At 46.7% G+C, this 18,617-nt stretch overlaps 1 protein-coding gene across 4 annotated transcripts in view; it reads left to right on the plus strand.

Moving 5' to 3' along the window:
* Window positions 1–18,617, plus strand: part of zcchc24 (zinc finger, CCHC domain containing 24) — a 207,344-nt gene that overhangs the window by 3,788 nt on the left and 184,939 nt on the right. For all 4 annotated transcript variants that reach the window (XM_078530875.1, XM_078530877.1, XM_078530879.1 and 1 more), the window contains exon 2: window positions 2,777–2,977. In XM_078530875.1, the coding sequence (XP_078387001.1) occupies window positions 2,777–2,977 (201 nt within the window). The remainder of the gene's footprint in view (window positions 1–2,776; window positions 2,978–18,617) is intronic.

Here is an 18,617-nt window from a genome sequence, read left to right on the forward strand (position 1 = left end):
GACACTTTGGGGGGTGGGGGAGGGGGGGAGGGGGAGGGGGAGGGGAGGGATGGGGGAGCACGAAGCAAGTCCTATTCGCAAACTCCAACCCACATCTGGCGCTGGAGATGAACATCAGGCGTTCGGTGCCCCTCCACCAAAAGCCCACATTCATTTGGGTGGGCAAAAGGGGGGAGGGGTGAGGGGGTGGGGCAAGCCCAGGGCAAAGTGAAAGCCCTCCAGGGTTTTATTGTGGAGTCGGGATTTCTTCTCAAACTTCCTTTGGCGAGGGTTTCCCCCGCAGTCCCTTCATTCACAGTCATTCCCTGTGTGCGGTAAAATACACCCTGCACCCTGGCGGTGCCACAAAGAAACGAGTGGCAAATAACAGCCTCTCCCCCCACCCCCACTCCTTCCCACAGCCTCTCCCCCCAACCCCCACCCCCCTCAGCCTCTCCCCCCAACTCCCACTCCCCCACACACCCACTCCTTCCCACAGCCTCTCCCCCCAACCCCCACTCCTCTCCCACAGCCTCTCCCCCAACCCCCACCCCCACAGCCTCTCCCCCAACTCCCACTCCCCACGACCCTCCCTTCCCACAGCCTCTCCCCCCAACCCCACTCCTTCCCACAGCCTCTCCCCCCAACCCCCACCCCACCCCCACAGCCCCCCCACACCCACCTCCTTCCCACAGCCTCTCCCCCCACCCCACCCCCACTCCCACTCCCACCCCCACTCCTTCCCACAGCCTCTCCCCCCAACCCCCACCCCCACAGCCTCTCCCCACAGCCTCTCCCCAACCCCCACCCCCACAGCCTCTCCCCCCAACTCCCACTTCCCCCACACCCACTCCTTCCCACAGCCTCTCCCCCAACCCCCACTCCCCCACCCCCACTTCCCCACCCCCCACTCCTTCCCACAAGCCTCTCCCCCCAACCCCCACCCCCACTCCTTCCCACAGCCTTTCCCCCCAACCCCCACCCCCACTCCTTCCCACAGCCTTTCCCCCACAAACCCACCCCCCCCTTCCACAGCCTCTCCCCCCAACCCACCCCCACTCCCCCACCCCCACTTCCCCCACCCCCACTCCTTCCCACAGCCTCTCCCCCAACCCCCACCCCCACTCCTTCCCACAGCCTTTCCCCCCAACCCCACCCCCACTCCTTCCCACAGCCTTTCCCCCCAACCCCACCCCCACTCCTTCCCACAGCCTTTCCCCCCAACCCCCACCCCCACTCCTTCCCACAGCCTCTCCCCCCAACCCCCACCCCCACTCCTTCCCACAGCCTCTCCCCACCCCCCACCCCTTCCCACAGCCTCTCCCCCAATCCCCACCCCCACTCCCCCACCCCCACCCTTCCCACAGCCTCTCCCCCCAATCCCCACCCCACTCCCCCCACCCCCCACTCCTTCCCACACCCCTCTCCCCCAACCCCCACCCCTTCCCACAGCCTCTCCCCCCAATCCCCACCCCCACTCCCCCACCCCCACTCCTTCCCACAGCCTCCCCCCCACCCCAACCCCACTCCTTCCTACAGCCTCTCCCCCCACCCCCCACCCCCACTCCCCCACCCCTCCACCCCCACCCCCCACCCTCCACCCCATCCCACCCCCTCACCCTCCCACCCCCACTCCTTCTCACAGCCTCTCACCCCCACCCCCACTCCTTCCCACAGCCTCTCCCCACCCCCACCCCTTCTCACAGCCTCTCCCCCACCCCCACCCCTTCTCACAGCCTCTCCCCCACCCCCACTCCTTCCCACAGCCTCTCCCCCACCCCCTTCCTCACAGCCTCTCCCCCACCCCCACCCCCACTCCTTCCCACAGCCTCTCCCCCCCACCCCCACCCTTCTCACAGCCTCTCCCCCCACCCCCACCCCCACCCCTTCTCACAGCCTCTCCCCCCACCCCCACCCCTTCTCACAGCCTCTCCCCCACCCCCACCCCTTCTCACAGCCTCTCCCCCCACCCCCACCCCTTCTCACAGCCTCTCCCCCCACCCCCACCCCTTCTCACAGCCTCTCCCCCCACCCCTTCTCACAGCCTCTCCCCCACCCCCACCCCTTCTCACAGCCTCTCCCCCCACCCCCACCCCTTCTCACAGCCTCTCCCCCCACCCCCACCCCCACTCCTTCCCACAGCCTCTCCCCCCACCCCCACCCCCACCCCTTCTCACAGCCTCTCCCCCCACCCCCACCCCTTCTCACAGCCTCTCCCCCCACCCCCACTCCTTCCCACAGCCTCTCCCCCCACCCCCACTCTTCCCACAGCCTCCCACCCCCCCCACCCCCACTCCTTCCCACACACAGCCCCCTAAATAAAGTCAATGTAGCGGGTTGACAGACAGCCTGAAGGCTATTTCAGGAATTCTGCCCATCCCCTCCGGGATACCTGCCATTCGCTACCATGCGCTGCAACAACTGCGGGCCTCAGTTCTAGAAAACCTGGGTTGCCTGTTTTCTCGCATTAACTCAACAGTGAAAACCCGTTACAGATGTTGAAACGCCACACATGGCATCGACATGAAATTGGAGGAGTTTGCTCCGCCAATTGATTATACTCCTAATATGCAGGATTCCAGCTGCTCAGATTCAGTCCCGAGGACAGACAACCCGCCACATCCATCGTGATGTCTATTTTGTAAATTCATGCCTCGCTGCCCTGTTTTGAACGGGGATCGGCGTAACTGCTTATTTCATTAAAGGTTAAATATTTCCAACAGTTTAGCTATCTATGTGTTAGCACACAGGTGCAGAAAGCGCATTGTAAATAATTGGATATGATCCCGTTATCCAGGCTATTACCAGCGGGTTGTACAAGAACGCTTCCCCCTACGGTTCTCTGAGTAACATCGTGGACGGGCTGAGTTCCCTGACAGACCATTTCTCGGATCTATCCTTATCAACAGAACCTCGCAAGCCTGGCAAAAGACCTCCCCCCAACTACTTGTGTCATCTCTGCTTCAACAAAGGACATTACATCAAGGACTGTCCCCAGGTAAGAGTGATCTGAATATTGCCAGAGAGAAAACCGGGTTAATGTTTAACAAACAGCGAGACAGGGTGAATAATGCAGATTATTGGCGAGACCCCCCCCCTGTCCCCCACAAATTGCAGTGCTGAGGTCTGCAGGCAATGAATGGGGGAATTGTGCTGGGGCTCGCACTTGTCTAGTCATTATGATGGAATGTTTTGTTTTAAAGTGAGATTGTGTGGACAACAACATTAAGCAAAATATTTGTTGTGCTTAAAATATTGGACGAATACATTCACATTTAAAATATCTGCAAAGTAAGTTTTGATATTTTTTAACACATGTGTATGTATCCTTAGGAGTACAGCTAAGCCCACAACCTTTAACAAAAGAATCGTGAAAACAATTAGGATTAAGTCAGCAGTTCAATAGTATTTCAGATGCTTTGTCTGGTTAGTGCTTTCTGGCCTGCCTCAAGCAGTATGTTTTAAGAAATAGATGGAAAAGTTGGTCCTGTTTGCCCTCAATTATTACATTGCAAAAGAGTCTACACTGGAGTATTGAATTGCATTGAATGTTAGCACAGCGTCAAAGGCACACTTCTTAGTAGTCAGAGCCATGTCCAGAGATTAATCATCTAACGTCAATTTGAGCTACAATTCTTGCTATTATGGGAGCCAAAGTGCATCAGTGTACCAATTTGACATCTCTGCCATCAGATTAATTCCCAGACTCCCCATTCATTTTGCATTATTTAGAGGATGCTGGGTGAGAGTTGCATATCTATCACAGTTCTCGGAAAACCACAGTAATCAAGGGCACCAACTCCATGGGGGAAAGGACAGGATTGTGGAATTTGCACGAATAAAAATGGGATTTGATTTATCCAGTTGTTGTAAATCAGTGACTGTCACTGTAAAGCACTTCATTGCCCTTGTTAGAAATATTTTGCACTGATCAATGTCACAGTGATCTCTCATGTTTGCACAATTGATGCCAAATTGTTTTTACATAAGTCTGTGAAAGAAGATTTCATCTCAAGTGATGCTGCTATAGATAATAACCATTACCTTTCAGTGACAGCTATAGACAATATTGGCAGTTGTGGAGCAAACTAGATTTATTCTGACTTTTGCACAGCTCCTGTTCATGAGTAATTGTGGCTCTGTAAAGATCTTGCCAATTTTCCCATTAGAATGATTTTGCATTCTTGTATAAGACATTGGTTTGGAGGTTGTCAGAGATCAGTAATGGGAAATGCTCAAATTGTGTCTCGTTCTGCAGGAGGTCTGGACAAACAGGCTGGAATCTGGGCTGCCCGTCTGAAGTGTAATAAAATCCAGATGCTTGATCTTAATCCGTTGAGACTATCCCTTCAGGGTTTGTGCTCTATCTTCCTCCCTGCCTTCCACCATTAAAGCTGAAACAGTCTAAGGGACAGAGTAAGTCCAGGCACCCCAACACTGGCACTGCCTTTCGAGTCTAAATCAGGCACTACGCTAAGGCATGGAAAAAAAGTCCAGAGAATTATGGTTTTAATCCAAAGTATTTAATGCTCAGAGTCAAAACAATCTTTGGTCTCTGCCAACTGAATTTGGTTAGTTACAATACAGTTACATGAAAACATTTATTTCAGTTAAAAGACTGAATAAATGCAATGTACATGCTTCACAGTAGTAATCTACATATTATCTAGTTTATCACCATCCTGTTTAGCATTTATGATATTTAACAATTAAGTTTCCTATTTAGCTGGAATGTTGCTTAAATAGAAAAATACACAAATCCAAATGCAGGTTATCTGTTGCACCCAGCACAAAGGAAGACAGTTGTGGTTGTTGGATGTCAATCATCTCAGTCCCAGGACATCACTGCAGGAGTTCCGAAGGGTAGTCTCCTTGTCCCAATCATCTTCAGCTGCTTCATCATTGACCTTCCCTCCATCATAAGTTAAGAGGTGGAGATGTTCGCTGATGATTGCACAATGTTCACTATTCACGATTCTTCAGATACTGAAGCAGTCTTTGTCCCAATGCAGCAAGACCTGGATAACATTCAGACTTGGGCTGACAAGTGGCAAGTAACATCGCACCACACAAATGCCAGGCAATGACCATCTCCAACAAAACAAGAATCCAACCATCTCCCCTTGACTTTCAATGGCATTATCATCACTGAATCCACACTATCAACATACTGGGGGTTACCATTGACCAGAAACTGAACTGGACCAGCCATATAAATATTGTGGCTACAAGAGCCAGTCAGAGACTGGGAATTCTGTGGTGAGTAACTCACTTCCTGACTCCCCAAAGCTTCTTCAACATCTACAAGGCACAAGTCAGGAGTGTGATGGAATACTCCGCACTTTCTTGGATGAATGCAGCTCCAACAACACTCAAGAAACTTGACATCATCCAGGACAAAGCAGCCCGCTTGATTGGCACCCCATCCACAAACATTTACTCCCTCCACCACCAAAGCACAGTGGCAGCAGTGTGCAACTACAAGATGCACTACAGCAATTCACCAAGTCTCCTTTGACAGCACCTTCCAAACTCTCTTCCTCTACCACTAGAAGGACAAGGCAGCAGACAGATGGGAACATCACCATTTGGAAGTTCCCCTCCAAGCCACTTACCATCCCGAGTTGGAAGTATACTGCTGTTCCTTCACTGTCGCTGGGTCAAAATCCTGGAACACCCTCCCTAACAGCACTGTGGGCGTACCTACACCACATGGACTACAGCAGTTCAAGAAAGCAGCTCACCACCACCTTCTCAAGAGCAGTTAAGGATGGGCAATAAATGCTGGCCTAGCCAACAATGCCCATATCCCCTGAATTTTAAAAAGCACACAATATTTAGACACACAACTCTTAACTCGATTGACCAATTAAGGGTAAGTTTCCGTCTAACATTCACAATCACGCCTGTAATTTAAAGCTTACTGATTTACCACTTACAATTTCAACCTCATATGCAGTGTTTGTTTCATTACCACCTTAAATTCACTTTAAAAGCAACAAATGTTTTCACCCATTTCAGAATTACTGCACCTTGTGTTTCATGACATGAGCGGGCAACAGCCTTTATCCTATTACCTGCCAAATGTCTCTCACTGAAAGCCCATTGATGTCAATTAGGTGTCAACAGTGAAACTAATTGCTAGATCTGATGGAACTTCTTCCCATCCCATTTAGTATGGAAGCCCGTGGATGTAATACATGCACAGTAACAGGTTTGAAAGTTGACACCCCCTGTATGAATGGTTACACAAGTTGACAGATTATTTAGTTTAATGATTCCTATTAAAGTTGAAGTAGTCGTTGCTATAATATTTGCAATAGACTAGCTGTTCCCTGTGGTATTGCTGAAAGGTGTTCCAGAATTGTAATATTTAGCTGCACATCTGCCCTGTCCCTTTAAGACATCTCCGGGGCTCTCTCTGGACCAAGGATCTAAGAAGACAACTGTTGAGCTCACGTCATTTCTTATTCATTCATGGGATGTGGGTATTGCTGGTTGGGTCAGCATTTATTGCTTATCCCTAATTGCCCTTGAGGAGGTGGTGGTGAGCCTCCTTCTTGAACCGCTGCAGTCCCTGTGGTGTAGGTACACCCACAGTGCTGTTAGGGAGGGAGTTCCAGGATTTTGACCCAGCGACAGTGAAGGAACGGCGGTATAGTTCCAAGTCAGGATGGTGTGTGGCTTGAATGTGGTGGTGTTCCTATGAATCTGCTGCCCTTGCCCTTCTAGGTGGTAGAGGTTTAAAAGTTGCTTTCAAAGGAGCCATGGTGAGTTCCTGCAGTGCATCTTGTAGATGGCACACACTGCTGCAACTGTGCATCAGTGGTGGAGGGAATGAATGTTTAAGGTGATGGATGGGGTGCCAATCAAATGAACTGTTTTGTCCTGGATGTCCTAGCAGTTAACTTTACTTGTTCTGCACTTGGCTGCTGCTTGGGGAGAAGCAAGGTTATCTCAAGGTGAATCAGGAAAATTTGTGCCTTTTTAAGACATACATTCAGTTGAGAAGTGGTGTATCGTACAATGTATGACTGTACAGCCTGATGGGCATTAGCGAAGCTCTACCTTACCCACAGCAAAGTGGAAAGTGAATGGTTAAAACGTTGTTTGGGGATGTACTTTGTGTGTGATGTGTGGGCTGGGTAACAAGCCATGTAGATCAAGATGAGCTCTGTTCCAATGACTGATTGTCATTGATTTTTAAAAATTCATTCATTGGATGTGGGCATTGCTGGCTAGGAAAGCATTTATTGCCCATTCTTAATTGCCCTTGAGAAGGGGGTGGTGAGCCGCCTTCTTGAACAGCTGCAGTACATGTGGTGTAGGTACACCCACTTTGCTGTTAGTGTGGGAGTTCCAGGATTTTGACCCAGCGACAGTGAAGGAACGGTGATATATTTCCAAGTCAGGATAGTGAGTGGCTTGGAGGGCATCTTCCAGGTGGTGGTGTTCCCATGCATCTGCTGCTCTTGTCCCTCTAGATGGTAGGTTGGAAGGTGCTGCCTAAGGAGGCTTGGTGAGTTTATGCAGTGCATCTTGTAGATGGCACAGAGTGCTGCCACTATGCATGAGTGGTGGAGGGAATGAATGTTTGTGGATGAGATGCCAATCAAGCGTGCTGTTTTGTCCTGGATGATGTCAAGCTTCTTGAGTGTTGTTGGAGCTGCACTCATCCAGCAAGTGGATAGTATTCCATCACGCTCCTGACTTGTGCCCTGTAGGTAGTTGACTGGCTTTGGGGAGTTACTTGTTGCAGGATTCCAAGCCTCTGACCTGCTCTTGTAGCCATATTATTTATATGGCTAATCCAGTTCGGTTTCTGGCCAATGGTAACCCCCAGGATGTTGTTAGTGGGAGATTCAGTGATGGTAATGCCATTGAATGTCAAGGGGCGACGGTTAGATTCTCTCTTGTTGGAGATGGTAATTGCTTGGCACTTGTGAGGCGCGAATGTTACTTGCCACTTATCAACCCAAGCCTGCATATTGTCCAGGTCTTGCTGCATTTCAACATGGGCTGCTTCAGTACCTGAGGAGACATGAATGGTGCTGAACATTGTACAATCATCAGCGAACATCCCCACTTATGACCTTATGATTGAGGGATGGTCATTGATGAAGCAACTGAAGATGGTTGGGCCTCGGACACTCCTTCAGTGATGTCCTGGAACTGAGACGATTGACCTCCAACAACCACAACCATCTTCCTTTGTGCTGGGTATGGCTCCAACCCAGTGGAGAGTTTTCCCCTGATTCCCATTGACTCCAGTTTTGCTAGGGCTCCTTGATGCCACACTTGGTCAAATGCTGCCTTGATGTCAAGGGCAGTCACTCTCAGCTTACCTTGGGAGCTCAGCTCTTCTGTCCATGTTTGTGTCAATGAGGTCAGGAGCTGAGTGGCCCTGGCGGAACCCAAACTGAGCGTCAGTTAGGAGGTTATTACTAAGCAAGTGCCGCTTGATGGCCCTATTGATGACCCCTTCCATCACTTTACTGATCGAGAGTAAACTGATGGGCGGTAATTGGCTGGTTTGGATTTGTCCTGCTTTTTGTGTACAGGACATGCCTGGGCAATTTTCCAGATAGCTGGGTAGATGCCAATGTTGTAGCTATACTGGAACAGCTTGGCTCGGGGCACAGCAAGTTCTGGAGCACAAGTCTTTAGTACTATTACTGGAATATTGCAGTGGTGCTACCGAGCCACTCTTGGTGTTGGACATTGAAGGCCCCCACCCAGAGTACATTCTGCACCCTTGCCACCCTCAGTGCTTTCTCCAAATGCTGTTCAACATGGAGGAGCACTGACCCATCAGCTGAGGTGGGGTTGGGGGGCTGGGGGGGGCAATCAGTAGGAGTTTCCTTGCCCAAGTTTGACCTGATGCCATGAGACTTCGTGGGGTCCGGGGTCAATGTTGAGGACTCCCAGGGCAATTCCCTCCCAACTGTATACCACTATGCCACCACCTCTGCTGGGACTGTCCTGCCGGTCGGACAGGATGTACCCAGGGATGATGATGGTGTCTGGGACATATCTGTAAGGTATGATTCTGTGAGTATGACTATGCTAGGCTGTTGCTTGACTAGCCTGTGAGACAGCTCTCCCAATTTTGGCACAGATGTTATTAAGGAGGACTTTGTAGGGTCAACAGGGCTGAGTTTGCTGTTATCACTTCCAGTGCCCAAGTGGTCCATCCCGGTTCCATTCCTTATGGGCTTCATAGGAGTTTGATACAACTGAGTGGCTTGCTATCATTTCAGAGAGCATTTAAGAGTCAAGTACATTGCTGTGGGTCTGGAGTCACCTCCGAAGTTCAGCTCTTTTGTGTATGTTCGAACCAAGGCTGTAATGAGGTCAGGAGCTGAGTGGCCCTGGCAGAACCCAAACTGATTATCAGTGACCAGGTTATTGCTAAGCAAGTGCCACCTGATAGCATTTTTGATGGCCCCTTCCATCACTTTACTAATGATGGAGAGTAGACTGATGGGGTGGTAATCGTCTGGGTTGGACTTGTCCTGCTTTTTGTGGATGGGACATACCTGGGCAATTTTGCACATTGCTGGGTAGATGCCAGTGTTGTAGCTGCACTGGAACATCTTGGCTAGGGGCGCGGCAAGTCCTGGAGCACAAGTCTTCAATACTATTGCTGGAATATTGTCAGACCCAAAGCCTTTGCAGTATCCAGTGCTTTCAGTGATTTCTTGATATCACGTGGAGTGAATCGAATTGGCTGAAGACTGGCATCTGCGATGCTGGGGACCTCGGGAGGAGGTTTAGCTGATTCCATGCAGCAGAATGGTCCAGGGATTTTACAATTGGATCGTAGTGTGGTTATGTTGGAAAAAAATAATGGGAGAAAATCAAACAGGGTCTCTGCTTTGCATTGACATTGCTAGAAACTACAGGTGTACAGATGTTAGGGTGAGGGCTGGAGTGGACACTGGTGCGATGCTGCCTGTGGTCACACATCATAGCAACACTTACTGTTGAGGCCCACACAAGAATGGCCACTTTGATGAGGCAAATCAGTGCTGTACCTCAGCATGAATAATTGGTTCAGCAGGGGTGGAGAAGAGACGGAACAAGAATTTAACTTTCCCAATGCTATTTGCTACTCCTCCACAGCAACCGTCAGTGCCACAGCCATGCAGCATTTTTGTCCTTCCCCTGGGTTTGTCAATCATGGAGAACAGGGATCAAAGGGCAGTGGTTAGTAGGGCGAGTGGATGGAACAGCAGCCAATTCCCAATCTCTACTCCATGGAATTGTGAATATCTGCCAAGTGGAAGGTTCCAGGAATGCCAAGAGGCATTATTCTTATTAACGTCTCCTTCCCACACCAACCCCACTTTCGCGCCTCAGTCATTCCAACCTCCCAGATCCCCACGAGTGGTGGTCCAATTACTGACGAACGGTTCAGGCAGTGAACTGTTCTTGGGGCCTATGTCAGTGATGCTAGGAGTTGAGGAAGGCAGGTTGGTTTATCCAACTGTTGAATTTTCCTTCATCTATAAGTTGAAGCACTAACCCATCATCTGGCACGTCCTTCAAGACTGGACCTTTCCCAAGGGGACGGATCACAGAGGCAAATCTGTACCCGGGCATTCCATGATCCACTATAGTGTCACAACAACCATCTTCATTTCATTGTGAGGGTCAGCAGCTTTAAGCAGAAATTTTTCGGTGTAAATCTAAGCCTTTGTCCATCGTTGTTTCTCGAGGACTTTGTTATCCCATTCAATGTGGTTAGATCACTGTCTGGTAGGTTTAGCACAGTGTTGCCTATTGATAGTGTACCTCGGCAATGAAAAGCAACCCTGTGACTTTCAATTCTCTCTTCCTTTGGTTGTCAAGGAAATAAACAAAAGGCCAACAGTTCCTGGTAACAATTAGCAGTGCTGGTGTGTAAAAGTTGGACCAAATCCACCAAAGTAAATAAAGTGCTCTAACTTCACAAGGAATCCAAGACTGTGATCCAATGCCAGCTTTGGGGCTCCCATTCATCCATCTGTGATTTTGCTTTGATCAAATGCTCCGAAGTAATCTAAAATCCACATTAGGTGGTGGGGGTGGGTGAGGGGGGTGGTGTGAGGTTGGCGGGAGAGAGAGAGAAGCTTCAAAAAATAAAAATATACCAAGAATGTTTTTTACAGTTATGGGATTTGTTTTATTCAACACTACCCATCTTTTACTTTTCCACCCAACCTAAGTAATTAGATTACTTTGGTATCACTTTGAAAACTCCATAATGTAAGGTTTCTTCAGTTTACATAGGCAGACATCACACGCCATTGAAAATGGTTACAAACTCTCCACCATGGCAACTGGAGCTTGGGAATAAAATACTTAATGGCACTGAATTTGGATTTCAAGTTTGATTATGTGGGACTCTTTGTTATTCACTGTCTCGGCGCCAAATTTTGTTTCATAACACTCCTGTGAAGCAGCTTGGGATGGTTTACTACATCAGGAGTTCACAGATTTCTTTGTCATTAAGATTGCGACCCTTAATTCAGCTCCTTCTGCCACTTCCCTCCCTTCCCCTAGCACAACGGACCAAACTTTGATAAGGTTCTTTCTTGCCTTAACCCTGAACTTGCATCTTTATCCAGTTTCTCTCCTATCTCGCCTGATGGCCCCTCTGCACTCATCTTGACCTTGTGACCTGCATTTTCTCCCTCACCCCTATTCTCCCCCAAACTGTTGACCATCCAACTTCCCTTCCTGGCCTCCATGTTTGCTGATACTGATAATGGTTCTTTCTGCTTCTTGCCTGCTAACTGCCTTCTCCAAGAAAAAAACCCCTTGATCCCACTTTCCATGCAAACTATCACCCCGTCTCCAACCTCCCTTTCCTTTCCAAAGTTCTTGAACATGTTGTCGCCTTCCAAATCCATGTCCATCTTTCCCACAACTCCATGTTTCAATCCCTTCAATCCTGTTACCTGCCACAATACTGAAATGGCCCTTATCAAAGGTAATTAACCATAGTTCATGAGGGGCCATAGGCATCTCTCTCTGTTACTGCGAGACAATTGGTTATATAGTTTGAAGGGCATCACCCCCTAAAGCATGGGGCAAGGCAAGGAGGATCCCTCCATGAACTAGCACAGCTGGATTGAATCTGCACTGTCAGCGTCAGTCTCTAGCACCTTCTAGCCGACTGAGCTAACCAATCCCACCCCCACCCTCTTTACCAAAGTCACAACTGACATCCTATGTGACTGTGAATGTGGTATACTATCCCACTTCATCCTTCTCAACGTGGCTGCAGCCTTTGACACAGTTGCTGACACCATCCCGCCCCATTGCCTCTCCTCCACTGTCCAGTTGGGTGAGATCACCCTCAACTGGTTCTATCCTTATCTATCCACTGCTAGCCAGAGAATCACCTGCATTGACTTCTCTTCTCACTCCTCTACTGTTACCCCCGGTGTCCCCCAAGGGTCTATCCTAGGCCTCCTCTCATTTTTCATCTGCATATTGCTCCCGGTGACATAATCTGTAAACACAATGTCAGGTTCCATATGAATGCGGATGAAGTCCAGCTCTACCTCACTTCTACCTCTCTCAACACCTCTATTGTCTCTGATTTCTCATATTGTCTGTTTGCCTTCCTGCCTCTCTCCCCTCCTTTAAGGTACCCTTAAAACCTACATCTTTGACCAAGGTTTTAGTGATCTGTCCTATGTGGCTCTGTGTCGAATTATGTTTGATAACATGGATACAGTGTTGAAAATAGCATAATATCTATCACATTTCTATTTCTCTTTAGCTCTGAAGAAGAGTCATACGGACTCGAAACATTAACTCTGTTTCTCTCTCCGCAGATGCTGCCAGACCTGCTGAGTTTTTCCAGCATCCTCTGTTTTTATTTATGTTCGCTAACACTCCAGTGAAGCATCTGGGGACATTTACCGTGTTAAAGATGCTATATAAATACAAATCATTGTTGTAATTTACAGGGTATCTTAGTTGTGGTACTGAACTAATAACCCGGAGTTTGAGTTCAAATCCTACTATGATAAAATTATGTAATTTGATACAATAAACGTGGCAAATTATAGGTTGACTATGAAAGATGCTGTTTGTTCCAAAACCCCAATGGTTCACTGATGCGCTTTTGGTACCTACACAATATGACCTACATGTGACTTCTAATGCATGTTATGTGGTTTAGCCATCAAGTAAGTCACTCAGTTGTTTTTTTTTAACACTATGAAAGAGAAGGGATGGGTATTAAATGCAGCCTTGTTATAATTGCCTACGCCTCAGGGAAAAAAATTACCATCTGCTCAGAGTTCTTCAGAACCTAGAGCAGGAATCTCCAAACTGTGGGCTGTGAGCCACACCATCATAGCCATCTGGCTCACGTAAACCCTCAGTCCTAACAGTACTTAAAATTCTTATACTCCTTGTTTTAATTTCATGGAGCTGGAGTTTTGGGAGAGCTGTGTTTAGTAAAGTTGTCTCATTGATGGATGAATCCTAAACCAGTCTGCAGAATCTGCACCTTGACATTTATATAGATGAACAGAATTGTGGATTTAAACCCTATACTTAGCCCTCAGAGCTCCATGCCAGGCATTATTGGGGTACAAAATACTTGGAGAACCCCTGTGTAGTGTGTTTCTTGGATATTTACTAACTTGCTTAATTTATGGCATGCAAAATTTAATTACAGTATTTAATTCTTTTAAATAGTTGTTTGGTAGTACAGAACTTGAGCATTGCTGAAAAAAAGACATTTTATTGAAGCTTTTCGTCTTGCACTCATCAGGACATTGGTATTCTTGCGATGGTCCTGGTGAGTGCAAGACGAAAAGCTTTGACAAAATGTCTTTTTTCAGCAATGCTCTAATTTGTTTAATTTTTTTTTTAGCAGCTTTCTCATTACGTTTCTTGTAGCATGTACTGTTGTCTGGTTAATTTAAATAAGAGCAAGAAAAGAGCTACAGATGACTTTCTCCCGATCTTCAGTCCAATCTGCTATGTAACTGGGTCTCTGTAGATGACAGAGCTCATCTATTTTTTTTTTCCTGATCTGCCCTTCACTTTTTGGGGCGACAGTTCCCTTCATTGGGCGACTTGGCTGATGTTGGAACCATGGGGATAAATCTGTATCTCGCCATTCCACAGCAATGTACTGTGACCACTTGGCTTTGGCATCCACATCATTTAAACCAGCTGTATATAAAATGCAGCCAGCAAACTACTTTCAGCCCACCACACCGTCATCTGTACCTTCAACAGACCTGCTACTACTCCCATGTATTTCTGATTCTCCCATTACTACTTACCTTGCTGCAGAAAACTGACGGAGCGGAGATTTAGTGTCGTTTTAACAAAAGGAATGCTTTCTTAGTTAGGAGCTGGAGTCATTTTAACTTCCATAGAGCAAGTGAAAGGCTATGGGAAGGATCAAGGAGGGATCCAACTTGGGGAGAACCATTGCAATATACTGTTGAGCCACTCAACCCAAGGGTATCCAACTGTAGTGAAACACACAGCAGGATTCTGGATGAATCACCACTTTATGCTGATGGTAGAGTGGTTGACAAAGCCAGATTGTTATAGAGTTGATCTTCAGACAACTTTCCTTAGTGGAAACGGTTGCCTTTATTTACAAGGCAGCAGTAGCAACTATACGCATTCAGCAAACTCCATAACTGGAGTATACGACTGTAGAGGGTCCCCGTGCTGCGAACACATTAGTTCACTCAGATCATGTGATCTTACATCACAGGATTATTCTTAAAGCTACAGTCCAACCTTTCCCAAAACTATAATTACTACATTCCTCCCCCTTTAACTTCTCTGTCCATTTTGTATTTGCAAGGATATTTATCACATGACGTTACAATATTTACAATGGTCATGAAATAACAAGTTCAGTCTTTCAGGTGGTTTCCCGATCCATGTGGAATGTCGCAGCTCCACGACTTAAATTGTTTTGTAGGAAGCACATTATTTCGAACAGCATTAACATCAGGTACCTCATTAGGCACTTGTAGTTCAGTGTCTTCCATTCTGACAGAGATATCTGGCATGTCTGTCCTTGGCTGAGAATCTTCAACAGGGACCAGTGGTTCAGTTATGGTTACAGGTGGAACAATACTTTGTTGTGGTATCCCTCTTTTTCTTAAATGCTTACGGATGATCTGGCAACTCCACTTCCATGTGGCATGACAATGGTCCGCTCACTGAACGCACTTTACCTGGTAACCACTTCAGTCCTCCACCAAAATTCTTTACATATACTGCTTCTCCAACAGTAAATTGTCGTTTACGACTATGTAAATCATGCGTCGCTTTTTGGTTCCCTTGACTTTTCTCCACCTCCCCCCTCCAAGTTAGGAAGTTGCAACCTCAACCTGTTTTAGTTTAATAGCGGAGTCACCCAAGACTTCGTTATCTGCTCTCCTCTTGGAAAGTTCTACGACTTTTGCTTTCAAAGCCTCTTTAGCTTCATTTAGCTGATTCTTCAGCTCTTCTGTCTCTTTCTTGTGCCTGTTGGCTTCCGCCTGGAAACTTGAACATTGCTGCGTCTTCTCTGCCAACTGGCTCTTCGGTTTGTTCAGATAAGTGTCAAATTTTTCCTGTTTTTCTTCGTATTTTTCCAAAGGCACAAACTTTGACCTGAGGGAATCTTGTAGTGCGTGAAGGCCTTTCAACAGGTTTTCCTTTTCTTTGCGAAGGTTACTCACTTCGTCTCGAACTCTGTTATTCAGGGCGGTCTCCTTGAGCTTCTTCTGCTGTTCTTTCATGTCATTGTTTAAGACAGTCTTCATTTCTTCGGGTTGTTGAATCCTTACACACTCCTTTTTCATCCTGTTGCAGTCCTTGGACTCTCCAGGCTCTTTCTGCAATACCATGCCTTATTCCTTTTTCAAGACAGGAACTCTGCCAGCTTCCTTTTGAAATCTCACTGGCCAACTAAGGTTGATTTTCTTTAACCAATTTCCTCTGCCTTTCAATATCATCACTGGTAGCTGTGCTGATTGGTGTCTATAATGAACAGTTGATCTGGTGATACCTTTTACTTGGATTTTGTCGCCTGTGTAAGTTTTCAACTTTGCAGATGTTTGTTCCAAATTTAATTCTTGATCATCTTTATTTAGATATCTGAAAGTGTGTTCTCGTATTACAGTGGTGGAAGCTCCCGTGTCTACTTCCATTTTTAATGGTTTACGATTCACTTGCGCTGTAACAAATATTGGCTCTGTCTTCCCAACTTTCATGATGAATAATGAATAAGTGTCCAAATTTGTTGTTTCTGGTTCTTCTACACTATAGACTTCATTGGGCTTTGTTTGTTGTTTGGAAGCCTGTTTAAATCTTGCTCTGTGCTGTCTCATTATGTGTCCACTTCTGTGACAAAAATAACATTCTACTTTTTTATGTTGCCAATCGCTAGAAGAATGATTGTTTCCACGTTGCTGAAAGTTATTTTTCGATTTAGTTGCTAAGCTGCTTCCTCTCATTTTTCCATTAGCGGGGGCTGTTTCCCGCTTCACAGCGGAGTCCCAGGTGCTCGTGCCACTTTTGGCTACTGTTCCCACCCGATTTTGTGCACAGTGCCACTTTGCGACCCTTGAGTTGCTTGTGCATCCCTTACAGTGCTTTCCATTGCCAATGCTATTTCTGACGCTTTCTTAAAATCAAGATTCACTTCAGCCAGCAATCTTCGCTGAATAGTGTCCTCCTGTACGCCACTTACTAAACGATCCCTGAGCATGTCACTCAAGGTTTCACCGAAATCATATTATTCCATTAGTTGCTTTAATTATGCCATGTAGGTAGCAATTGTCTCACCTGGGGCTTTAGTTCATGAATTGAACTTGAACCTCTGCATTGTGACTGAGGGCTTGGGTTGAAAATGTCCCTTAACAAGGTCTACTAATTCACTGAAAGTCTTCAAATCTGGGGCACTGGGGGTCATCAAGCTTCAAATCAAATTGTAGGCTTTGCTCCTACAAGTACTCAGGAGGATCACTCTCCTCTTCTCTTCCCCCGTGACTTTGTTTGCTTGCAAGAAGAGTGCAAGACGTTCTATATACTGAGACCAATTGTCTGTGGCTGGCTCAAAGGGGTTGATTCTGCCAAACTGTGGCATTTTGGATGAGTATATCTTCTGTTATTTTTAATGAACTTAAATACTCATAATCATTGGGCGAGCTACATAACCGAATCTGATTTATCCTCATCGCCAGTTTGTTATAGAATTGATCTTCAGACAACTTTTCTTAGTGGAAATATTTGGCTTTATTTACAAGACAGCGGTAGCAACTACAAGCATTCAGCAAACTCCATAATTCAGAGGCACTCTACTGTAGAGGTTCCCTGCGCTGTGAGCACATTGTTTTACACAGATCATGTGATCTTACATCACAGGGTTATTTTTAAAACTACAGTCCAACATTTCCCAGAACTATAATTCCTACACAGATGAAGCCCCTGCTCCTCTTCCATTGGATCTTTAATATCCACCTAAATGCCGGAAATCTCAGTTTAACAATTCACCCAAAGGTCAAAACTTCTGACGCTGCAGCACACCCTCAAGGTTGCACTGGAGTGCCGGTATATCAGGACTGAAACTCAGTCATCAGGTTCAAGGCAATTATCCTACCAACTTAGTTCGCTGACACTAAATTTATAGGCTGAAGATTACTAATAAATATTGCAAGGGCCCACATTGCCCACAAGGCCTCCTATCTAGCCAGCACATATCAGACAATGCTGTTCCAATTCTCCATCCATTTTAATGGAAAATTGTAAAATTATTTTTTCCTGACTTACATTGGCTGCCTGCAGGGCTGTGCAAATTTGCCCCTTCATTGGTACAGATATAATAACACAATGCCAAAATGGTTTCAGAAAAGGTCTTGGTGTGTGACTTATATTTGGACCAGAGACCTGACTCCAACTTAACCCGCCCGGCAAGGGTGGGATCAAGGCGGGCTTGGGGAAGCTACTGGTTTACACCCTGCTCAATTTTACACACTATTGGAAGTTAATGGTGTGTAAAGCCAAGTGTGGTGTAAACCAGGAACCTGACCCAAAGCTGTCTCCGTTCCATTGAGGTTAAAATCAGGGCTAGAAGAGCTGCATTGCACTAGTTGATGTTTTTCTCCTTTTGTTTTAAGCACACTGTAGGAGTTCTAAATAATAATGTCAAGAACAGTCATATGATGTAATAAGGATCCCTGGTCCTGAGCTTGGCCATGGTACAATTGTGGCATTGATCATACAAGACAGCCACATAATACTCACCATAACACACTCAACACTGGCTTTGATCAAGGACACGGTCCCCAAATCACAACTAAAAATATCCTGAGAAATCCTGGAGTTCTATACATGAAAAATGGAATTTATTTAGTCATGCTGAACCAAAGCCTAAATGTGAATGGGCAGGACCCTGAATGTGATGCCCAAAATAACAGCAAAAAACTAATAACAATGGAATTTGTCCACTCTGCCACAACGCTCCTAGCCTTAGCTCTCTTGGCATTTTATAATCAGTCTCATTGATGCATGGATGCATCATAGATGTGATTTCTCACTACCCTAATGGTTACAGAATTTAAAGGTGTGTGTCTATCCAGATATAGACACATCAGCATCTTTTACATCTA

The sequence above is a fragment of the Cetorhinus maximus genome, chromosome 27 (genome assembly GCF_964194155.1).
Source record: "Cetorhinus maximus chromosome 27, sCetMax3.hap1.1, whole genome shotgun sequence".
Lineage (NCBI taxonomy): Eukaryota > Metazoa > Chordata > Chondrichthyes > Lamniformes > Cetorhinidae > Cetorhinus > Cetorhinus maximus.